General features: G+C 40.7%; 1 protein-coding gene across 1 annotated transcript in view; it reads right to left on the bottom strand.

Annotated features, from left to right (window-relative positions):
- Window positions 1-1,464: 1,464 nt before the first annotated feature.
- LOC132209882 (ral guanine nucleotide dissociation stimulator-like 1) overlaps window positions 1,465-25,666 on the bottom strand; it is a 49,624-nt gene continuing 25,422 nt past the window's right edge. Inside the window, exons 11-21 of the mRNA XM_059647704.1 lie at window positions 24,575-24,678; window positions 23,709-23,787; window positions 21,168-21,254; window positions 20,574-20,606; window positions 18,577-18,728; window positions 16,787-16,846; window positions 14,129-14,303; window positions 12,151-12,366; window positions 8,607-8,721; window positions 7,040-7,154; window positions 1,465-1,710 (exon numbers count right to left, since the gene is read on the bottom strand). Coding sequence (XP_059503687.1) covers window positions 7,042-7,154; window positions 8,607-8,721; window positions 12,151-12,366; window positions 14,129-14,303; window positions 16,787-16,846; window positions 18,577-18,728; window positions 20,574-20,606; window positions 21,168-21,254; window positions 23,709-23,787; window positions 24,575-24,678 — 1,134 coding nt within the window. The 3' untranslated portion in view covers window positions 1,465-1,710; window positions 7,040-7,041. The remainder of the gene's footprint in view (window positions 1,711-7,039; window positions 7,155-8,606; window positions 8,722-12,150; window positions 12,367-14,128; window positions 14,304-16,786; window positions 16,847-18,576; window positions 18,729-20,573; window positions 20,607-21,167; window positions 21,255-23,708; window positions 23,788-24,574; window positions 24,679-25,666) is intronic.

Genomic DNA, 25,666 nt, shown 5'->3' with positions numbered 1-25,666 from the left:
ATCTTCGTGTTTACCTGCTGCATCTGTGTGCTAACTTCCTGTGTTTTGTGCACAAGGACCTCAACTGCCTTTATTGCAGATTTCTGCTGTTTTTTTTCTCCATTTGAATAAAACAACTCTTTTGTTCTTCCTTCCAAAACTAACAAATTTGCATTTTCCCACATTATACTGCATTTGTTTTTTGTCTATTCAGAGAGCAATATTTCATTGTGAACTGTGTGTACATCTCTCACAACCCACTTTTCTACTTATTTTTCTGTTTTCTGCAAATTCGGCCCAGGTACTTACACTTCATTGCCCCAAGTTATTTATATTTGTTGTAAACAGTTGCCGTCCCAGTACTGATCCCTGTGAAACTCCATTGGTCGCAGGTCACCAAGTTGGAAAAGAACCTCTAATTCCTGCTCACTGCTTCCTGGCTGTTGGCCAATTCTCCATCCATGTCACCTTATCACCTCCAACACAATGGTTTTTACTGTAAGGCTTAACCTTTTGTGAGGTACCTTGATGAACGCCTGCTCGAATTCCAAATATAACACATGTCCTGGTTCCCCCCTAACTGCTCTGGTTCAGCATTCTTCAAAAAACTAATAGTCAGACATGATTTCTCTTTCATGGAGTCATGATGACTCTGTTTAATTAGATTATTGCTTTCCAAATGCACTGTTATTATTTCCTTAATGATTGATCCCAACACCTTTTCAACATTAAATGTTTGGCCTAAAGTTACCTGCCTTTTGCCTTCCTCTCTTTTTGAATAGGGGTGTCACAAAGGCAGTTTTCCAGATACTTCCCCAGAATCCAAAGATGAGGAAAACTACAACAGTACAGCCACTATTCCTGGAACTATCTCTTTTATCTGTACCACCAATGCTTGTGCCAGCACGAGTTGCCCCACAGCGCTGATGTGACAGTCACTGCAAAAACCATTATTCAACAGTCTTGCACAGAAACTCTTTGAAAGGGCATCAAGGCCAATGTGGCCTTTGCACTGAAGCTTGCATTTTACAAATGGCATGGGGTCAGTGATGCAAGTGAGTAGACGGATGTCAGAGGCCATTTTTAATGGAGGCACCTTTCCCACATATTGTAAACAAACTGTTCCAATCCTGGCAGAGCCATTATTTGTTCAACCCGTTTGTCCATCAGCTGCCCCCCCAGTAGAGATTTCCTGTGTGGTGCCAAGGTACCTGCCTTGCTCTCTAGGATTATGGCTGTCAATAACCCCAGATACATGGTTCGTGGAGGTGAGCTGTCAACACAAGTTGCTGATAGGAGGTTATATTTAGTGAAGCAGCACTAATTAGAGATGAAGTATACTCCCTCAGCCCAGAATTTGTCTTCTACTTCAAAAGAATGAAACAAAAGATTGCAATTTAAGCTTTTTAATTTAAAACAAATGTAAGAACATCAAAAACATTTACTGAACACTATTTTTAGAAACAAAACTTAGACAAAGAACTCAGATGATTTTCTCTTCTACCTGTGGCTGGTATTGTTGGCATAGCCTCGATGTTGAACCATTTTAATTTTAAAGTGGTTATGTGTAAATGTCTAATTAGTGAATCCTATGTCGAGCACCAAGTGATTTACAGGAGGAGAAGGAAATAATATACATACGACCTCTCAAAAATCAGGGCGGTGAGCTCTCTAATTCCCTCCCTCACCAGAGCTCATTGATTCATATTGCGAAGGAGGCTCGAACATTGCCTGTGGAAGAAAGGAATGCCAGAAATGTTAAAGTGCTTGTTGTTCCTGGTGTTAATTTATACATAGTGCAAATGTGAATTTGACAGAGACTCAAATACTGTTAAAAATTCCTGATATTTTGCTACTTTGAATGGATTTTTGTTTTGGATCCATTTGAAAAGTGAATATACATAACCAACACTGTCCTGCACGTGAGATGTGATTGCATGAAGATGAAAAGTTCAATGAATGAGTTTCAAATTGGCTGTTAACCAATGAGACCCACTTGAAACAATGACAGGTCTGAGTAATGGAACATAAGCAGATAAACTAGGAACAACAAGTGTATTTCAGTATTCATGTCTGAGGTGATCTGGTCCCCTGTGCATCTTTTAAATACCTTTTATCCCCAAAATGGTTTGCACTTTACAAATATATATTCTCTTACACGCGCGCGCATCTCACAATATAACCATTCAAAATAAATTCATTATAAAGCTGAGCATTAATTAAAGTCTCAAACAAGTGCAATACCACTGGCAATAATAAACAATGCTTTATTTCTTGCAGTTGCAGTGAGTTAAAAACATCAATGGGTTTTTAATCCAGAATTAGTTAAAGCCTCTGGAAACAAAAGGTTGGCTGGAGACTTTAAAGGCCGAGCCAAACAGGCCAGCTGAAGTACTCATCATCCCACCTAATGGTCTGGATAAATGGTTAGTTTGTTAGTTTTTTTTCCCTGAGATGGCTTGCACTTTACAGATATATCCTGTCATACACACACTCCCTCACTGTTATACTCTGACAGTTTCATTCAGTCTCACACTTACACACACAGTCTCACTCTCAATTTCTCACAGCCTGTTATAGTCGCTCACACACACTCAGTCAGTCTGACTCACACTTCACGCAGCCTCACTCACACTCAGTTTCACTCACAAATATGGACTCATTCACACACATGGACTGACTCCCTTCCCTCACACTCTCAAACAGTCTCATTTACATTCAGTCTCACACAGTATCACAAGCACAATCTCAAGGGTGGCACGGTGGCTCAGTGGTTAGCACTGCAGCCTCACAGCGCCAGGGACCCGGGTTCGATTCCAGCCTCTGGTGAGTGTCTGTGTGGAGTTTGTACATTCTCTCTGTGTCTGCGTGGGTTTCCTCTGGGTGCTCCGGTTTCCTCCCACAGTCCAGAGATGTACAGGCGAGGTGGATCGGCCGCGCTAAATTGCCCGTAGTGTTTGGGGGTGTGTGGGCTGTAGGGGGATGGGTCTGGGTGGGATGCTTCAAGGGGCAGTGTGGACTTGTGGGGTCAAAGGTCCTGTTTCCACACTGTAGGGAATCCAATCTAATCTCACACACTCTCACTCATACAGTATCACACTGACTTTGCAGCTTCAGTCACACGCATACACAGTCTCACTCTGACTTTTTCACTCACACACATGGTCTCAGTCCCACACATACAGTCTCATTCTCACTTCACACAGTCTCACACACGTAGTTTGACTCCCTCCCACACAGACACTCACATTGTGTCACACGCACAAACTCAGGCTCAATAACACACATGCCCAATTTTGACTCTCACGCACCAACTCAGTCTCACACACAGGCTGTCTCTGACACTCTTAGCCAGTCTCATTTGACTGCACAGTCTCACCCACACAGAGTCTCACCTGCGCACAGTCTCACTCGCACGCAGTCTCACCTGTACATAATCTCACTCGCACACAGTCTCACTCATAACGCTGTCTCACTCGCATGCAGTCCCACCCCGTACATAGTCTCACTCGCACGCAGTCTCACCCGTACATAGTCTCACTCACACACAGTCTCACCTGCACACAGCCTCACTCGCACAGAGTCTCACCTAAACACAGTCTCACTCGCATGCAGTCTCACCCGTACATAGCCTCACTCGCACACAGTCTCACCCTCACACGGTCTTACTTGGAGGTTCAAACACACAGTATCACTCTGACTTCCCACGATTTCACTCTCACACACCTTGCCTCTCACACTCACATAGTCTCACTCATACACAATCTCACTCTGAGTTCACAGTCTCAATCACACATGGTCTTGTTCAAACTCACTCAATTACACATGCTCTCTCACTCATACATTCTCACACAATCTTATTCAGTCTGACTAATATTCAGTCTCACACTCAATCATACATTCTCAATTAATCTCACTGTGTCACTCAAACTCTCACTCACAGTCACACTCACATCGGATCACTCGCAGTCTCACGAACACAGTCTCACTCACACACAGCCTCTCTCACACACACATTCTTATTCACACACATGGCCTCACTCTCACAAATGCACGGTCTCATTCACATACAAATTCCTACTCTTTCTCTCTCGGTCTCACTCTGACTCACTCACACATGGGCCCACTCACAGACGGGCTCACTCACACACGGACCCACTCACACACGGACCCACTCACACACGGACCCACTCACACACGGACCCTCTCACACACGGACCCTCTCACACACGGACCCTCTCACACACAGTCCCACTCAGACTCTCTCACTCACACACATGTTCTTAGTCACACACATGTTTTCACTCTCACAAATGCATGGTCTCATTCACATACAAATTCCTACTCTCTCTCTCTCAGTCTCACTCTGACTCACTGACACACAGACTCACTCACTCACCCACAGACCCACTCACACACAGTCCCACTCAGACTCTCTCACTCACACATGTTCTTAGTCACACATATGGTCTCACTCTCACAAATGCATGGTTTCATTCACATACAAATCCCTAGTCTCGCTCTCTCAATCTAACTCTGACTCTCTCTCTCACAGTCTCACTCACACATATGGTCTCACTCACACACATGCTCTCACTCACAGTCTCACTCTGACTTCATACAGTCCCACTCTCTCACACCCACTCACAGAAACTCTCAGTATCACTCACATAATCTCACACTGACTGTCATTCAGTCTCACTCACACATACAGTCTTACTCTAACTTCACAGTCTCACTCTTACACACACTCACAGTCTCACTCACACGTCGCTTACTCTGACTCTCACTCACACAGTCTCATTCATATGTCCCACTATGGCACAATAATTTTATGTTAAATTGTTGTAAAATTGAACATTAAGTAAAAACAGTTAAGGTCTCAAACAAGTGCAATATGACTGGCAGTAATAAACAACTGTCGAAAATTTTGTCAAACATTAAGATTGACAAGTCGCCAGGCCCGGATCAGATTTGTCCTCGGCTGCTTTGGGAAGCGAGAAATGCAATTGCTTCGCCACTTGCGAAGATCTTTGCATCCTCGCTCTCCACTGGAGTCGTACCTGAGGACTGGAGAGAGGCAAATGTAATTCCTCTCTTCAAGAAAGGAAATAGGGAAATCCCCGGCAATTATAGACCGGTAAGTCTCACGTCTGTCATCTGCAAGGTGTTAGAAAGGATTCTGAGGGATAAGATTTATGACCATCTGGAAGAGCATGGCTTGATCAAATACAGTCAACACGGCTTTGTGAGGGGTAGGTCATGCCTTACAAACCTTATTGAGTTTTTTGAGGATGTGACTAGAAAAGTTGATGAGGGTCGAGCTGTGGATGTGGTGTATATGGACTTCAGTAAGGCATTTGATAAGGTTCCCCATGGTAGGCTCATTCAGAAGGTCAGGAGGAATGGGATACAGGGGAACTTAGCTGCTTGGATACAGAATTGGCTGGCCAACAGAAGACAGCGAGTGGTAGTAGAAGGAAAATATTCTGCCTGGAAGTCAGTGGTGAGTGGAGTTCCACAGGGCTCTGTCCTTGGGCCTCTACTGTTTGTAATTTTTATTAATGACTTGGACGAGGGGATTGAAGGATGGGCCAACAAGTTTGCAGACGACACAAAGGTCGGAGGTGTCGTTGACAGTGTAGAGGGCTGTTGTAGGCTGCAGCGGGACATTGACAGGATGCAGAGATGGGCTGAGAGGTGGCAGATGGAGTTCAACCTGGATAAATGCGAGGTGATGCATTTTGGAAGGTCGAATTTGAAAGCTGAGTACAGGATTAAGGATAGGATTCTTGGCAGCGTGGAGGAACAGAGGGATCTTGGTGTGCAGATACATAGATCCCTTAAAATGGCCACCCAAGTGGACAGGGTTGTTAAGAAAGCATATGGTGTTTTGGCTTTCATTAACAGGGGGATTGAGTTTAAGAGTCGTGAGATCTTGTTGCAGCTCTATAAAACTTTGGTTAGACCGCACTTGGAATACTGCATCCAGTTCTGGGCACCCTATTATAGGAAAGATGTGGATGCTTTGGAGAGGGTTCAGAGGAGGTTTACCAGGATGCTGCCTGGACTGGAGGGCTTATCTTATGAAGAGAGGTTGACTGAGCTCGGTCTCTTTTCATTGGAGAAAAGGAGGAGGAGAGGGGACCTAATTGAGGTATACAAGATAATGAGAGGCATAGATAGAGTTGATAGCCAGAGACTATTTCCCAGGGCAGAAATGGCTAGCACGAGGGGTCATAGTTTTAAGCTGTTTGGAGGAAAGTATAGAGGGGATGTCAGAGGCAGGTTCTTTACGCAGAGAGTTGTGGGAGCATGGAATGCGTTGCCAGCAGCAGTTGTGGAAGCAAGGTCATTGGGGTCATTTAAGAGACTGCTGGGCATGTATATGGTCACAGAAATTTGAGGGTGCATACATGAGGATCAATGGTCGGCACAACATTGTGGGCTGAAGGGCCTGTTCTGTGCTGTTCTATGTTCTATGTTCTAACTCTATTATTTCTTGTAGTTGCCCTTTGTTGAAGGCATGTCAATGGCATTCTCTCCAAATTAGTTTAAGCCACTGGAGAAATAAAAATATTGAAGGCAGGAATGGAGTGCTGAAGAGTTTAAAGGCCAAACCAAACACTTCAGTTGAAGTATTCATCATCCTGCCATTGGCTGAACAAATGGCTGGTTTGCTTTTTAACCAAACAACCATTGAGGAACCCAGGCAAATTCAATCACAATTGGTCAACAAGATTGATACGTAAAAGATTCTTTTTCTCATCCAACCAATTGATACATGACTGTGATGTTCATAGAAGACAGGTGGCAAGGTTCAATTCTCCAGCGTTCCAGGAAAAATAGCTGATGTGCAAGATGTTTGAAAAGGACAAACAAGCACTGGACTCAAAAGTTAATGTTAAGCAATTGTCTGAAGTCAAGTCACTCTCTCCAAATTGTCCAATAATTTAAAGTAGAAAACTGCCAAAGTAATTTATTCATATATTGCAGGGTTTTTGATACTGAGCAGAGATTTTAGATCCAACAGAGTCCCATGAAACATTATGTTCCTTACAGCTAAAACTTGCATAGACATGAAGATCTTCTTTCGGTGAATCTCAGGATGAAGTCATGATTCACTTTCTTGTCCATTGCATAATACAGGATGGCATTGGCCGGAAGTATGAGCACTGAAAAAGCAGAGGGAAAGCACATTATTATTCACACGTGTTTTCATCACATTAATTGTGCACAGGTCCAACTGCTTCCTGGGTACGGAAATATCAATGGCTGGGAGGAACAGAACGAATGTACTGCAAGGATTCAGAACGTATTACAAAACACAAGAGAAAATCTTGGAGTTATACTAAATTAGGTAAACTCAACAATTAAGAACCATTGTATCTGAGACCCATTCTCAGGACGAGCATTGTTGGTCAAGACTAAAATCCATTTCAAACCTCTCACTGTCCGATGGCACATGCCTTCTTCATGACAGTTTGTACAATTGAGTGGCTTTATTAGGCCAGATATGAGGCTGTGAAGAGTCAGCATACAGTAGCCCAGGTAAAGATGTCAGATTTTCCTTACTACAGAACAATGCAAAACCCCAATTGATTCACGAATGACCCAGCAGCTACATGGTCACTTCTGCTGATACCAGCATCAAACACAAAAAGGTGCAGTGTGATCAATGCGAAAACACTGAGAAAAGCTATCCTCTCCTTCAGCATTGGATTAGAATCTAGAAAATAACACCACTGAGGGCACCTAAATCAAACACGAGTTAGTGATCCAGTGAATGGCCATTTTCTGAGGGCGATGATGGATGCAGAATAAATGCCAGCTTTGTTAGTGAGACTTACATCCAGGGAACTGATTTTTCTTTTCTGTGAAATCTGACAGGGATAGCATGCTGCAAAGGCATTGGGACCCTTCATTTTCAGAATGCATTCTGCTTAACACAGCCTGGATGGCACGTTTTAAACCACAGCAGAATGAAACCCATGAGTCCTCGTTTCTACTTTTCACCAGGAAATGGTTGGGGGAGGGTTGCTACAGATTAGCAACTTGACAGCAGTGATCCCACCCATATTTCTGGTCTCTCAGCCACGGGCCAAAAAGAGGGGAAGAACAGATTAATTTCAGCAAAAGGAAACATTTATTTTGGAATAACCAGTTAAAATAAGAATGAACAAAGCAGAACAATGTGCTGACAATGCGAATAATTCAGGATTTAATGCCACACCCAAATCCTGATGTACATCCTTCATTCAATATGGCTTTAGGTAGTTTTACAAAAGGGCTACTGGACTCCAAACACTAACCCTGACTTCTCTCTACAAGTGCTGCTACTGCTGCTGTGCTTTCTGATTTCCAGCATTTGTGGTTCTTTGTTCTGATTTGGCTTTAGGGCAATCTGATGAAATAATGTGCTTTTATTAGGTGCAGGTATTAGTTGTTTATTGGCTTTACATTCCTCAGAGTTGAATCCTGCTGAACATGCTTGGATATGTTCAATGATATAAATTTAGATATCTGCAGCTTTTTGGTGAAATCAAAAGAAAATATCAATTCCCTTGCAGTGGTTATGCTGTTCAGAAATAGATTTAACTTAAATTGAAGCAATTTCCACTGCTCACCTTTATTTGATTCAATGATCTGTACTAGATCAAATTCCTGAGGATGCTCGGGTTCAAATTTGAGCGCGGTCATAGCTTTGTTGAGAACTTCAGATACACGATCTTGATTAGTCACCTAATTAAAACAACATTCACTTTCCATTAATGCATTAGACACACACACCAAATGAAATATATAATGCCTCAATTTCCAAAGGGCTTATAAATATAGCTGCTTTCACCCAGAAAACTAATTGGGACATTACACTGAAAGTTGTAAAAGTTACATTAATGAAATAACATCTGGTAGGACTGTTATTGTAAAATCTGCATTCGATGCTCCATAACACAGTTACTGTGAACAGTAAAGGTTGGAATTTGAATGGAAACAGAGCCCAGTGATCAGGTTTACTTATACACACAGTTTGAAACAAGTAACTAATGACAAAATTCATAATTTAAATAATCCACTTCCATCCCCTCCCACCCAAAACCCCCATACCATTTGACATAATGGGAACTGCAGATGCTGGAGAGTCCGAGATAACAAAATGTGGAGCTGGATGAACACAGCAGGCCAAGCAGCATCTCAGGAGCACAAAAGCTGATGTTTCGGGCACAGACCCTTCAACAGAAAAGCTTTGTTTCAAGGCTGAAGAGATTACAAGAGAGTTGCAGTGGGAGAGAGATCCACTGAGGTTTTTCCGGAGAGAGGAGGGTAACTTCTTCAGGTTAGGTATCCCTGGAAGAGGCTTCACAATGAGGTTAAAATTGTATCAGAGATAATGGGAACTGCAGATGCTGGAGAATCCAAGATAACAAAGTGTGGAGCTGGATGAACACAGCAGGTCAAGAAGCATCTTTGGAGCACAAAAGCTGATGTTTCAGGCCTAGACCCTTCATCAGAAAAGGGTCTAGGCCTGAAAGGCCAGGCTGTGTGCTCCTGAGATGCTCTGCTGCTTGGCCTGCTGTGTTCATCCAGCTTCCCACTTTGTTACCCCCATACCATTTGCCTGCTTTTAACATTTATTGTCATTACAGCAAATGGCTCAATGTTGTTTGTGAAGTCTGCCATTTCCTAATGTTATGCTCATTCATATAAATTATTCATAAAATTGCTTTAACAGTTTGAAACATTTAGCAATTTGTGATTTGAAGACAGTGCAAATATTTAATATTCAATCATAATGTGGCTGTACAGGAATAATATTTGATAGGCAGGATATTGAGAAGACCAGTTTTTTGGGCAATTGTCTGCTTTTGTTTAATTCTGTGTTATATTTGGAGAATGCTTATCTCAGCTCAAGTTTGAGCAATGACCTGGAAGATGAAATGCACCAGCAAATTTTCTGTTTCTTCTGGAGAAGTGCAATGTTTTCTGGTTGAGTAAACTCACACTTAATTCTACTTTAATTTTGCTATAGTTCATGGCTAAAAAAATTACTTTTGCCACCCAGTCAAAAGCAAAGATCATATTAAATATATTAATGGATAGCAAATCTGAAAAATCCAAAAAATGTAGTGAAATTAAATTCCTGAGGAAGTGGCAGATGTAGACACAATTACAATGTTTAAAAGACATTTGAATAAGTACATAAATAGGAAAGGTTTGGGGGGATATTTTGTTCGGTACGTCTCGACAATTCTATAAGTGGTAGAGTCAAATATTACACAACTAGAGATTAGATGAACTACATTATCTTTCTAAAGAAGGGTCTAGGCCCGAAACGTCAGCCTTCCTGCTCCTCTGATGCTGCTTGGCCTGCACTGTTCATCCAGCTCGACACCTTGTTATTTTACATTAACTAACATCCCCAAAAGTGATCTTTTTTGAATAACCAATACCTTTTCCACTCTGTATGCTCAGACTTTAAATGATTAATCACTAATTTTAGTGATTCATTGGTGATAAATTGGATTTTCTAAATTATGTTCGAAGAAGTGCCACACAAGTGTGCAAGCAAAATTGAAGCCTGTGGAATGAAATGGGCAGTGGCAGTATAGACACAAAATTGGGTAAGGATTAGAACATAGAATCATGAAGAACAGTCATTTGCTCAGGCTAACTAAAGTAAATGAGGGAAACTGTTTACTGGTCCTTCTGGCACTATGTACCAAGGTCAAAATCTAAGGTCATTGGTGGGGAGAAAAAGCAAAAACAAAAACGAATCCTGCTTTTTCCAAACCGCAATATCCGAATAGGTGGTTAAAGCACATTAAATTACTTTCTAAAGACAACTGAATAATTACATGGAGCTAAATTTGCAGGGCAGGGCTAAAAAGGGCAATGGTGGTTGTGGTGGGGGAGATGGGTGGCGAATTAGGCTACTTCTCACTGAGATTTAACACAGACACAATAAGTCAAGCTTTCTTTATGCTTTGTGATAACATTCCACGATTCTCGAGTTGGCCTCTCATGGCTGTATTAGTTGGCAACAATTTGTTGCACATTCATCAGGAGACATTTTCGTCATTTTGGTTGGGAATTTTGTTTTCTGTGTTTCATAGATGTTCAATTTAAACAAGCTGTTTGCCATTTGCTTATCCAAATTCTGCCTCAGATCTTAGGCTGGTTCTGCCCCATCTCCAACTCACTGACAAGCTAACAAATGTTCTCTTCACCAGAGTAAAGAGGCGCTGTTTGTTAACAATATTTAAACACGAGAAGCAATTTCCACACATCACACTGACCTCTGTGGAGGCACAATCAGAGTACGACTGATCCTGTCAAGGAAAATGCATGATCAAACAAAACAATCTATGTGCCTTCTAATTTGGCCAATATTCCTTCGGCTTCCCTGAACTAGCCAGTAGGCAATTATTCTGTTTTGGATTGCACTCTTGCTATTGGAACGCTTTGCCTGCAACGGTAGTAGATTCACCAACTTTAGGTACATTTAAGTCGTCATTGGACAAGCATATGGACGTACATGGAATAGTGTAGGTTAGATGGGCTTCAGATTGGTATGACAGGTCGGCACAACATTGAAGGCCGAAGGGCCTGTACTGTGCTGTAATGTTCTATGTTCTTCTCCAACCCATTTTTGATGTGTTTTCTTCCATGCACCAGCCTTTTAAATTTCACATGAGCCAAAGCCAGGAAAGAAATATTCAATATCTCTGTTAATATTACTCGATTAGTTTACAGATGGACCAAAGTGCCTGTGGTCAGCTAACTGAAGATCTGGTACCTCCTTGCTGATTTATTGTACAGTTAATGGTGCGTGTTAATTTGTGATATTTCCTCTTCAATAGTTATCAGCCAGTCCCCAAAATGCGGCAACAGAGTGCTGCACCTTGCCATGTACACTTAAAGGAGAAATGCAAGGAAAATGTGTTCAGGCCTAAAACCTAAACATTGCGACTGCATTACAAAACAGGATCAAAATGATGGTCAAAGCACTCCTATTGACCAAAAAAGGCTTCAGCAATGTGGAAAATACACACTGAATATGACTGCATGGCAACAAATAATTGGGATAAAAATTCCTCTTGCGATACTGGCAGAGAGCAATGGCAATTATTTGGACCGAGCATGACGACAGCAACCAGTCCAGGGACTTACCAAAATCATTTTGAATTGTTGTGCTCTGTCCTCCTCTAATCGGACTCGGATGAGGCAGCTTTTCTCATTCTGGTGGTTGTCCCTCCGACGTGTTGCACACCAGCAGCTGCCCAAACCCGCACGCCTACCAGACTTGGCTTTGTCATAATTTGATTTTGCTGGTGCACCACTGTTGGATAAACCTCCACAGGAGGCAGTATCCACGGATTTTAATGACTGTGGAATAATTATTTTGTTTAAGAAAACGTTTGTCAATTGTTGCATATTAGATACTTCCCCCTTTCCAGTTATATTTATTATGACACAAAATATGCTCTCCTGCTGCCCATAAAGGTGAAGGCATTCTGTGCAGGACAGCTTAATTGTAAGAACATGAAGTTGCACATGAATTCTTGGTTGTTGCTGTCTTGTGAAATATTTAACTTGCAGTTCTTTCCTCTACCAGTAAAGATCACTTCTGAGGAATTATACTCCCGCTTGTGTTTACTAGCTGTTCAGTCAACATCAACAATTCAGTACTTAGCATGCCCATAAATTACTAATTAGTTTCCTTCAGCACAATAACATTGTGGTCATTTCACTTGACCATGTAAACTGCTGCTTCAATTCTAAGTTTGTCAGATAAACCCTTTGGGGTTTCAGTTTGCACTCAGTATGTGAACATGCTTACATAAATATTTATTTGCCCACTTCACCCTGCTACGCACAGAAATCTTGAATACAACTACACTGTTTGAAGTTAAAACACACATTTATGAAGTGCGGGTGACTGCGAATCGGCCAACCAGTGCATTGTGCAGGTCAGAATGTGTGCGGCACAGCACCACTGGCAAAAAGAAAGAGAGAGATAGCAACAGCAAACCACATACAGCAGAGAACTAAAGAAACCAGAAGTAAAATCATCCAAGTCACTGCAGCTCTCAGTTTATGATTAATATACAGGAAGTCACAACACTAAACAGGAGAATCCATAAAAAGGAAGAGGGTATTTTGAAACAAAGAAATACCACTCCAAAACACCTAAATGGGACCTAATAATACTTAGCCCAATTCTTAGGGGAATACATTATGAAAATATCCCTGGGACAAGTCCTAGACATATTCTGTAAACAATAACCATAACACAACTTTGATAATCTCCCAAGATACAATGGTCTTCAGCAGAGAATGCACTAATCAACAGCTCAAAGCCCAAATATTGAAGAAAAACAAAACGTGCAGTCACGAGGACTCCATGCAGAGAGCTACATTACTTTGTTGCAATTGCTGGATCAAGACCTATCCAACATACTCCAAATACTGTTTTTGTGGGCAGTGCGCTTCAAGCTGCGACAGATGTACCCCATGCACTAAAATATACTGTGTAGAAATTAAACATGCTGTGAATAATTAAAGACGAAATATTTTGGCTATTAGTATAAAATCGTATAAAATATCTAAGCAAAACAAAGCCAACAGCACAACTCAAAAAATAACAAATAAAATCAGCTCTCACTTCGTGAGCGAATAATACCTTTTCTGGAATCAAATGCTTCAGTAACCAGCACAAAGGTTGAATTTTGCTGGGAATTGCACAGCTGTCTTGACTTCGTTCTGAAAGCAAGTAACCCAACTTTGGCAAGTGGGACCTGGGATGGAAAATTGCTGGCAGCAGCCAGTTATGAAGATGCTTGGTGGAACGGCATTCACATTAAGGATTTCAGTCTGGCTGAAACATCAAAATGGCTATTCGGCTAATAGCTCTTAAAAGAAAGGCGAAGGAGATTGGCTAGGCAGCCATCTAGCTCCAGTGGCTGGGACGGTATCACTGAGTACCCTTGTATCCTCTTGACTGCCAAAGTGTAGTCAGGATAATAGACGGCAGGAAGGCAGAAGAAAGGAAGGAAAGAAAGAAGAAAAAAAGGGTCTCGACATTATTAGACAAACCAGAGTCTCCAAGAACAACATATTTTACGTGATGAGTGCCTCACTGTCTCACCTTTTCCGGCGCTTTTTGCGAAGTGTTCGGCTCTTCCATTTCCAAGTGGCTGGAATCGGATAAAATGTTGGCTGCGGTAATGCTGTCGTCTGAATCCTCATTCTGAAGGGATGCTCGCTGCTCAGAGCTTTTAGTTTGAGTGTTGTGTATTTTAACACCTCTCTTTGAAAACAGGCTGCACAAGGGAAATGGGACACAACAAACATGAAAATGTCATTGCATTCTAGACAAACTGTTAAAAAAAATTAAACTAGAATGAAGGTATATTGATGATGTGAGTACCAGGAGTTTGATGTGCGCCACATTTGACCTGTGAGAAGTTAATAGTGGCACACTCATACCAAGAGCTCGCATTACTAGTATTGAACACCGTTACATTGTCTAATAGTTAGGGAGTATATGAATAGGTTACAATGTTTGCATATTCCAATGGCACAAGAATCTGGGCTTTTTGCAGTGTTTGTTCAACCTACTACCAACCTCAATCTCATGAAAGGCAAAATGTGGATTTGAATACCCACAGGGTGGAAAATTTCCCCCAACCTGGCCACATGCTAATGTGTATGTAATTTCATCCTGAAAGCTGCAGTTTATTAAAAATAAAACGTAAAACAAAGTAACACCATTGATAATTGATAGAAAACTGTACACAACACTTAGTAAGGTAGGACAGTGTACTCTGAATTTGGCCTTCAGTATATTGGTACTGCAAACGTTAGGATTTCTATTCAGCAATTTGCATTTATATTGCATGATTAACATCGAAAATTTTCCAAAACTCCCAAAAGAAGTACAGCAGATGGCATGATAAAAAAATTCCCACACAGAAAATCCCGATTGTTGGTATATTAGGCATTAAATAGTACAGGGAGCAAGAGCAGATGGCTGCTGAAATGTGAGATTGCACAATAATGCCGCAATGTTGATTGCCTGCACTTCGAGAATCACAATTAAGCCACGGAAGCCTAAATCACATCCATGTAACATCCACACTCATGTAAAGAGAAGATATCCTAGGAAGTGAATAAGTGTTTCCCTTCTCTTTCTTGGTTTCTATATAACAATAGTCACATGTCACAGTCCAGATCACTGCAAGGCACAACACAGCAACAAGGCATGGTTTTGCTGCTCTGAAACTCTACACGGGTAGGTGGTGGAAAATCTGACTTTGCTGAGTTCTGGTCAGTCCTTACCTATCGAACAGAAATATAAGATAATATCCCCAACTCAGGAAAATTATCAAAAACAATAACTTTGAAGTCTTTACACATGTATGCACAACAACACAAACACATACTTTCATGTCACCTACATGGAAAGAGATTTGAGTTTTATAGACAATAGACAATAGGTGCTAGAGTAGGCCATTCAGCCCTTCGAGCCAGCACCACCATTCATTATGATCATGGCTGATCATCCACAATCAGTATCCTGTTCCTGCCTTATCCCCATAACCCTTGATTCCACTATCTTTAAGAGCTCTGTTTATCTCTTTCTTGAAAGCATCCAGAGAGTTGGCCTCCACTGCCTTCTGGGGCAGAGCATTCCATATATCCACCACTCTCTGGGTGAAGACGTTTTTCCTCAACTCTGTTCTAAAGGGCCTTCCCCTCATTTTTAAACTGTGTCCTCTGGTCCTGGACTCACCCATCAGCGGAAACATGCTCCCTGCCTCCAGAGTGTCCAATCCCTTAATAATCTTTTACATCTCAATCAGATCCCCTCTCATCCTTCTAAACTCAAGTCTCCAAGTCCAGTCGCTCCAATCTTTTAACATATGATGGTCCCGCCATTCTGGGAATTGACCTTGTGAACCTACGCTGCACTCCCTCAATAGCAAGAATGTCCTTCCTCAAATTGGGAGACCAAAACTGCACACAATACTCCAGGTGCGGTCTCACCAGGACCCTCTACAGCTGCAGAAGGACCTCTTTGCTCCTACACTCAATTCCTCTTGTTATGAAGGCCAGCATGCTATTAGCTTTCTTCACTACCTGCTGTACCTGCATGCTTGCTTTCATTGACTGATGTACAAGAACGCCTAGATCTCATGTGCTTTTCCTTTACCTAACTTGACTCCATTGAGATAGTAATTTTGAGGTGGAGCTTCAAATGTGAGAAGCATGGCTGATAATTTTTCAACAGAAGATATTTCTGCTGCCTGCTGACCCACAAAGTAGAATACAAATCTGATTTTTCACTCAAAATTGTTAAACATTGCTAGTTTTCATTATACAGGCCCACAAATATGCCAATTTAATTCACTGTAAGACCTTTTTTGCTTACTTGTCTCTCATAAACAAATTTATTCCGGTGAAATTTAGCCATGGTGCAGAAACTTCTCTGAATAAATGAGAATCGCTAGGCAATACCAAGCTCATCACAGGTCCACATTCTACACTCATGGTCATAGCAAAGAATCTCTATCAATCAGTCTACACTAGACACATGCACGAGGTGATAATAACAGCACCACTCCTTGCATCATCTCAAATTACTCGAACAGTTATTAAAAAATCTCACTCCAATGAAGCAATAATTACCACACATCAAATGTCTCTATGTGTCAAGGAACAGATGTAATTACCTTTCTGTCCATTCATCCCAATAATAAAGGAAATAATGAGATATTTGCGGTGCTTAACATGGGATACTTACCAGCTGAGGTGTTTAAACACACTCTTTTTGGGCTTTGGCGGTTTCTCGAGTTCAGAGGAGCTGCAGGGTGGCAAATAAACATTTTCAGACAAGATTCATTCAAAAAGAATCAGATGCTTTTGTTCAATATTCTTATTATTTATGGCAAAATCAATCATTTACATAGATTTGAAATTGCAGAATGATAATTTTGTTTGCAAAAGGCACGTGTTTTCAGGCAGGAGAACACTGAACATTACTTAGAGTAATGAGCGACAAAAGTTTTCACTGTAGGCACATCGATCTTTTCTGCTTTATGAACAGCAGATCAAGACAATAAGAGTTCTGAAGAAATGTCATCAGACCCGCAAGATAACTCTGCTTTCTTTCCACAGATGCTGCCAGACCTGCTGATTGTTTACAGCAATTTCTCTTTGTGTTTTTGATTCCCAGCATCTGCAGTTCCTTTGCGTAATTTTTTACCAAGACGATAACCCCCTCAGTCTTTTTGCAGAACACGTGGAATTGAACAAAATACTTGAACTTCTACAGCAGGTACAGAAAAAATTAACGAGGACTGGGCTTGAAAAAAGTTAACTGGAAAACATGAGAATCAAACTTCCAGTGCCGAAGGTGATACAATAGGTTGTAAAGTTATACAGGAGTTTCTCTGGGCCTCATCCACACTGTCATGTGAATGTACAGACAATGTCAAGCAATGAAAGGTAGTCATGAATCAGTCACTTCCGGTGACTAAAACACCACATGCCACATCTCGGAGGTAGTAAAATTACGAGTATATCTCTTGACCAGGCTTTCTGTTGCTGATATTTTCAGACAAACTGTCCGAAAATCAACCAAACTATCCGAGAGATCCAAAAGAACTTTAAATATAACTTATGATCCATGCAAAGTGAATTTCGGTAACATTTTGTAATTACTGTTATAAATAAATACCAGGTTTGAAGTTGGCCCAATACTGACTGTGCCACTGATGGAATTGACGATAATGCCAGGTGCTTGCTGCACATGGTCATCCATAGCCTGAGGATGGGCTTAATAGTGAGCTTTGATTTTCAAAGCAGGAATGTAAATTGCTACATCAGGTACATTTTAAATAATAACTTCTGCCCACCAATTTATGAAGAAGCAAACTGTTTTCAAACAATGTAATTATTACAAAGCCTGCTCTGTCAAAACTAAAAAATAGTTTCAGTGATATATAATCTGGTTCCTTAATCAACTCTGGTCCAGGAATGGCAAAGTGTTTTGTTTTTCAGTTGGAGATTATTTTTGGTTGCATTATTAAAAATATACTGTGGCTATTTCGAGATGAGGGAATGATGTTTTTAGGCAGCCATTGAAAGATACTTTAAAATGCTGGCCAATTGTGTAGGGTTATTGTTTATTTTATGTTAGTAATAGGATTATGTATTTGAAAAGAAATTGGAAGGAAAAGAAACATTTCTCAAAACTGGTACAATTTACATCTGGATTTGTAGGTGCACCCACAATAGGAGCTCTTGGACATGTTGCTAAAATTGGTCACTCATCAAGTTTTTTGCATTTTCCTGCAATCATTGGCTTAGTGGTAGTATATTCTGCACTATTATATACCTTTGAAACGCATTTTGATGCACTACAACAGAATTGATTCATTGAGCAACTGGCTTTATCCTCATAGGTCAGAATTCATTGTCAAAACTTTGAAACCAAGGAAAAGGAAGACAGTAAGTAAACTGGCAGCTCACTAGCATTAAACAGCAATTATAACTAGAGAAGATTTCACACACAACCCTTAACTGTTTTACCTGCACACTCCTACAATACCAGTTACGTACTCGCTATCCTCACTTAAGTATTGTTGCATAAAGAACAAGTCTAGAAAATTCTCGTTTGGACGAAGGGTGTAAGATGAGCAAGCAAACTGCAGGGATTTGATACCCAAAATTATTTCATATTCCTGAAAGAACACAAATAAATAATGAGCTGTTAAGGCAAGTTTAAACTGCTATAATTGCTCCTGCTAAGTCCGAGTCCGTGGTATTTTGAACAGCATCGATAACTTTATTCAAAGTGCACAGTACATCATGTCACAAAAATATTTCTGCTTTGGAAATAAATGACACAAATGTGACTTTTCAAGGATAAATTTCTGTACAGATTATCCAGGATGGTTTCAGGACACTAATTCCAAAACAGCGCTTCAAAGATGGATTATTTTTAAAAAATGATTCACTTAAGAACCATAAGCTGATTTAGGGTGAAGACAAGAAATGTTATGAAAGATCGTTCATCCAAGCAAAAGGAAGTCTGCCAAGTACAAAATAAGTGGCTGATCTATAGTAACTGATACCAAGACAGACGGTGAAAATGTTGAGTTAATTTTTCAAATTTGCACCACCATGAAATTGAATGGACCATGAGCAGCTCGAAGTTACTGGACTATTTTCTTTCAACCACAGTGGCTTCTTGGTTGAATCTTGTCACAATTTCACATGTAAAAAGGGGCAGACTTTTCTAAGTCAAACTCTGACAACATGTTACTGCCAACTTGTAAAGTGCGTGCCAGTTGTCAACAGGTCAGTGAAAAGAAACACTTCACTACATCCACATCAGCTACTACAAATGGCGGGCCATTTGACAGATTACATTCCGAGCTGGTGAATTGGAGTCACACAGCGTTGGATGCCTATTTTAACACCCAGCTGATTTTACATCACATGGCCCAGTTTGGCAAATTCAGCATCAGCTGCTTCTGATCGGAACTTATTCTATTCATAGGGACCTCAAGTTACAGCTCTGTAAGCAAAATTTCATTGTTTGCCATAAGGTCAAATTCCACTCAAATTAATATTCTCAGGTTGCCTGCTGAATGTTGCAGTACAAGATGAAAATACAATCTGAGTGGGTTTCCTCTGGGTGCTCTGGTTTCCTCCCAAGGTCCAAAGATGTGCAAGATAGGTGGATTGCCCATGCTAAATTGCCCGTAGTGCCCAGGGATATTTTGGGGTTCAGTGAGTTAGACATGGGGAATGGGTCTGGGTGGGACCCTCTTCAGAGTGGCCCTATGAACTTGTTGGGCCGCATGGCCTGTTTCCACGCTACAGGGATTTGATGACACCCTCAACAGTAGCCGTGACAACAGGGATGTTTGAGAATTTGGTATTACCAAATTCAGAAATATGGAGTAAAAAATAGTGCCCAGTCAGTGAGAATCCAAACAGTTGTACTCCCTCAATTTCTGACATCCCATGACGAAATGATGCCTCTCATCTAAAGGAAAATACTGACTAATATGGAGAGATTGTTTACCCAGTGTCTTCAATAATGAAATAGCTTCCATGGCACTGAGATTAATTGAACAACATCCTCATTCACATAACACCTGGCATATCCTGTACGTGGCTGTGACTGCTCAAAGGCAAATTGCAGCACATTAGCAGCGCAAAAACAGGCCATTTGGCTGAACTGCTCCATGCTGATCTTTACACCTCTCCCACCTTGCTTCAAACTCTAAATATGCCGTTGTGTCCTTTCTGACATCTAACTTTCTCTCAAATACATCTGTGCTCATCCTCTCAACGAGTCCTGGTAGCAGCAGCTTCTGCAATCTGGCTGCTCTGAGCCACAAAGCATCTCCTGAATTCTTTATTGGATTTATTAGTGACCATATACATTTAGGATGCAGTTGTAGACCCCCGCTACACCCCCATCAAGCAAATAAAGCAGCACAAGATTGAAAGGCATGCTTCTCCCCTTTCATATAATTCCAAACATTTTGCACAGTGCAATTTTCAGTACTAACTTTTTGTCTCTTGTCAAAGTTGATCAAGCCATTCTGTAAGAGATAGACAAGGACAAAGAAAATTAGTTCAAATGTACAAAGGTCAAACAGTACTACAAGATCATGAAATTTAAAAGATCAGAAGTGAAATACAAGCTCTGTAAACTTGGTTCCATTTTAGTATATCGTCAAAGGCCAATCACAAATGATCTATCATACCACCAGGTCATATCTTGGACACTACATAGAGCCCTTTGCTCCAGTCAAGTAGATCAGTACCAAGCTGAAGACATTCTCAGCTGTTCAACTGCTCAATAGGCAGTGACATCCAGGTAACCAATTTACCTGTACAGAATAAAAATGATGTGCAATTTATCCAACCTTTTGGAAAACTAAACCCATATTCAATTAACTGCAAAGTGATTTGCATGTTCCATTGTTTACAAATTGTTTGATTCACAGTACAAAGGATCAAATTATTCTGGTTGGGATTATTAATCAAACTCATTTGTTTTTTTATTGCTTTGGTTCTCATCTACAAGCAGCTTGCAATGAAACCATAATAATAGCACTCATCAGCAAATAAGGAATCCAAATCTTGTAAGAGAGACTTACTGAATGGCAATTCGGGAAAGCCGAATCCAGCGCTGAAAATTCTGTTAAGAAAGTTCCCAGGTACGGCACAATTCCCTGAACGATATCCTAGAAAAAGAGAGTGAATTTGTTTAATCCATTGTGAACTCATTGTCCTATTTCTCAAAATTACTACTCCATGTCTTATTTATTCCCTTGATCATACAACTAACTCTATTTAGAATCAAAATTTAGGACTCAAAATTTTAGACAGTTATACAGTGGAATGCATAGTTAGATCTATAAAGGCCAGGCAAGTTCAACGTTTGATCCCTGATCTGTGAACTGGAAACCAAACTTGTGTAACCTCATCATTTGGAGATTGGAAATTTTCTACGTAATGTGCAATTTCGCTTGAAGATAAAAACAATTTACCTCACCAGATCTCCAAAACTTTGTCTCAACAAGTTTAAACGTCATTTTTTTCTAAACTCAAGAATATAATTCTTCTCAATGTCTTTTCATAGACACCTCTCTTACCCAAAGAAATAATTTAATGGTCTCAGACGGTGGGTTGGTTAAGAACCTAACAGCCTAGGAGATCTATCGGAATTGGCAAATTGGAACCAATATTGGGTTTGTGGCAGGAAGTAAATGCGATTTTTGAGGGGCTTTTCGGCAACTTGATGCTTTCATCCAGCAGCATACCAGAGGGTACAGTAATATTTCTTACTGTGCGTACATTAATGTTGAAAACACGAAAGCTCCAAGTATGAACAGCCGGTTCACAGATGACACAAGAATTGGACGGTTGTAAACAGCAAAAAGCCTTAGTCTCTCGGGTTACACATATGGGCTGGTTAGTAGGCTTGTACAGAGGCAAATAGAATTCAATCCAGAAAAGTGTGAGGTGAAGCATTTTGGGAGTCTAATAAGTCAGGACAATATATGTTCAATGAGATAATAAGATGTGGAGCTGGATGAACACAGCAGGCCAGGCAGCATCAGAGGAGCAGGAAAGTTGATGTTTTGGGTCTGGATGACAGAGGATCAGAAGGACCTTGGTGTGTGCATAAACATATTCTTGAAGGCAGGAGGACCTGTGGATAAGTTGAGAAAACATTGGATACTTGCCTGAATATAAGAGCAAAGAAGTAATGACGGAACTGTAAATAACATTAGTTGAGCCACAGCTGGAACAATGTGTGCAGAGAAACTAAGGCATTTTGCTACTGACTACCGCTCCAATTCTTGTGTCATCTGTGAACCTGCTGTTCATACTTGGAGCTTTTGTGTCTTGAACATTAATGTACTCACAGCAAGAACTATTGCGGTGCCCTGCACCATTGCCAAAGCACATTTGTGTAAGATGCTGCAAGATTAGCAAACCATGCACTGTCATTCACTGCATAATCTGGGAGAAAGCTTTATGGAAGTTATACAACTGTCCAATCATGAACTCACATTTTCCCCTGTATACCTACAGAATTTTGCACCACAAAAACAATCATCATACAGAGCACACATTTTTGATTACAAAAGCAAACCTACTTTTAGATTCAATCTAGATCAGAAAAATATGTTGAAATTCTGCACAGTGCACCAATCACAACACACAATAAACAAAGTGTGACAGCAGGGCAGTAGAAATTCTGGGGCAAAAATCTGGAAAGCAATGTAAAAAGATAGTTCACTGCAACTGGAACATTGAGCAGTTTGAAACATGGAGTGTCTGTCAAACTGACAACATGCGAGCATGATTACTGCATTTCTCCCTCTTCAAATACCAGCTTAAAAATGCTTCAATTCCATCTAAGAATGATTTAGAGAATAAGAAAACTTTGAATATTTTCTGAACTGGACAACTAGTTTGGTATGGTGGCACCAAAATATTTATATCTGACCAATTATTTTGTTCTTTTATCAAATTCAGGAGCAAAATGAGTGGACAAAGAGCATGATAAAAGGAGTGAGGAGGAATGGCTAGAAACTTGTCAGTTTTCGTCCACGCTAGTAAAACTAGATAGTTGATGTCTGAAATACTGAACGAACAAAGAGATATGAATATCTCTCCATTCCTACGCAGCAAATAGTTCTTACTGCGGAGAACAATAAAAGGAAGACATGGTAATTGAGTAAAAACACTTATGAGAACCAGTTAAATCTCTTAATGTTTTGCCTTGGCTTTTATTAATTACAAGGCCCTTGAAGTGTACAAAGCAAATGAAAAAGAAATTGGCAGATATCGCACTTTAGACATTGCTTCAGTTCAAATTTCCAAGATAATGAACACAGAGAAAGATAATCTATGAAGGCTGCATCACTGCAGCATAACCACATTAGATGTTGATTAAAACGTTAACTGCAATATCATCAGCAATTGTAAGAATCATGGCAAAACAATCTTGGATGACTTGAGCCAAGCCAGACCACCTGGACCGCAATACATATATTCCTGTTGCAGTACTGATTGACAGAATCTGTAAGCATTCAGTCACCAACTGAGTTCATTGCAGATATTTTACTGGAAACTATTGATCATGCCCTGAATATAGTCACACTGCGCCAAGTGCAACACCTTACCTCCATTAGCAGCTCTCTACTTGCTATAAAGTTATCTTCTTCATTATTTGAAAGGTCTTCAAATGTTGTCTTACTGCTCCTAGTCAAGAGAATGAGACACATTACTCTTGACAGAATAGAGTCAAGATAACAAACAGCTGATAAGGAACCTGACAAATAAGCAAGTAATACAGACAGTGAATGGCAGTGAAGCATTTTTACAATAAGTACAGTTATTTTAGCCAAATTGTTCAGAAATGTTTTGGCAATCTCTGGGGCAGGTAGAACTTGAACCCTGATTGTTGAAACCCAGGGATGGGGATACTGCCATTGTGCCGCAAAAGCTCTTGAGTGCAGTCGTTTTGGTGAATCTCATTGTAGCAAGAGAGATTTCATTCCCAAGCTGCCTACAAAAAACAACCATGATCAAATGGTCTGAGGCACACGAACATAAACTACAGGTGTGCACTTCAAAGTGTTATAGAGTGCTTTCTTGGGAGATTAAAATAATTGTTGTCTTTGTATTTTCGTATCCCACACAAACCTCTGGCTTATATCACCCCATCACAGCATATCCACAGGAAACTGTGTTACGTTCCATCCAACAGCAGATCAGTTTTTGAACACGATAGTTAAATATTTCGAGTTGCCAAACAGTTTTCTTTTTCCACTTAAACAAATTAACTCTTCGCTCCTTCGTGAAAGAATGAAAGATTCTGCCAATTAGCCAATTGTTACGATTGCACTGTAGCGCCTCTGGTAATCCTGTGAATGCACCGAGCGTGTGAAGATCACTTGGGCAAGTAAACCTGGAGGTCAAACCTGCAATTTCCTACCTCATATTTATTAAATAAAAATTACATGGCTCTTTCTGAACAATGACTTACTTTGACACGGCTGCCCAAGTCTTCTTCAAATTGAACACACTATTCAATTGCAATGCCGTAGAAATTGCATGCACTGACGAGAAATTCTGCAAAATCATACATTCCTGTCAGAGAAAAAAAGCCGTGAGTTCTGTGGAAAAATCAGTGACTCCCCATTACCCAACACCTCAGACTTTTTAAAAAGGTTCTATCAGAAAAATGTTAGCTGAGAAAATAACAGCATTAACAAACAAACTTTTTGAGGGAAAGAATTCCATGATTCTTGGCAACTCAAACCTTGATATTAGTTTTGTATCCCTCTGAGACAACCTTTTCAGTTCACTTGCTGCCAGCCTGTGACTGATTAGATATGATTACTGACACCAAAGGAGAGCTTAAAATGAGTAGGATTGAGACAGGGACATCTGAGTGGTAGAAGTGGCAAAGGTAGGGGGGTGGAGGCGGGGTAATCATCTTTGTTATATCCATCACATTTAGCTCATAAATGAATGATAGGTTGTATTATCTGACAGAATAGGAGGGCAGGACCAGTCACGTGAGATACTCATTCGAGGGAAAACAGACGAATCAGGAAATTGGGTCTACTTTTATGAGTCACTACGTTATTGATACTGAGTTAACTAATCTTACCTAGATTAGCAGCTGAATGTCCTTCATCTGTTTCCACCACCAACCCCCCCCCCCCAACCTGTTGGAGGTAGGGACAAAACTGGATCAAATCAAACCTCCCAAATGTGTACTTTGGGGTGTGGTGGAGATGAGGAGGAAGCCTGCGAGTGTTTGTTATCAGGTCTCAAAGCCACTTCTGCTTGGGGAGGAAGGCCAGGGAGGTGCAGGGTAATCACACCATTTGGGATTTCTTTGAAGGTGCGTCAATTGGCATAATCATAAGAGCCTTATCTGATTAAGGCCAGCAGGTAGGTTCTCAAGCCCAGAGTCTTCTGGCTTCAGGGAAATAAAGCTGCTGCAGTAAAATGGAAGTAATGGAGGGCACTTCAACATGGAAGCCACTCCTTGTCAACTGTTGTAAAAACTCAAAATCAGAACTAGAAAAGTCAGCCAAGTGATCAAAGTAAGGTGGTGATTCCTCTT

Source organism: Stegostoma tigrinum, chromosome 8 (genome assembly GCF_030684315.1).
Source record: "Stegostoma tigrinum isolate sSteTig4 chromosome 8, sSteTig4.hap1, whole genome shotgun sequence".
NCBI classification, from domain to species: Eukaryota; Metazoa; Chordata; class Chondrichthyes; order Orectolobiformes; family Stegostomatidae; genus Stegostoma; species Stegostoma tigrinum.
This window is presented reverse-complemented; position numbering and strand designations above follow the sequence as displayed.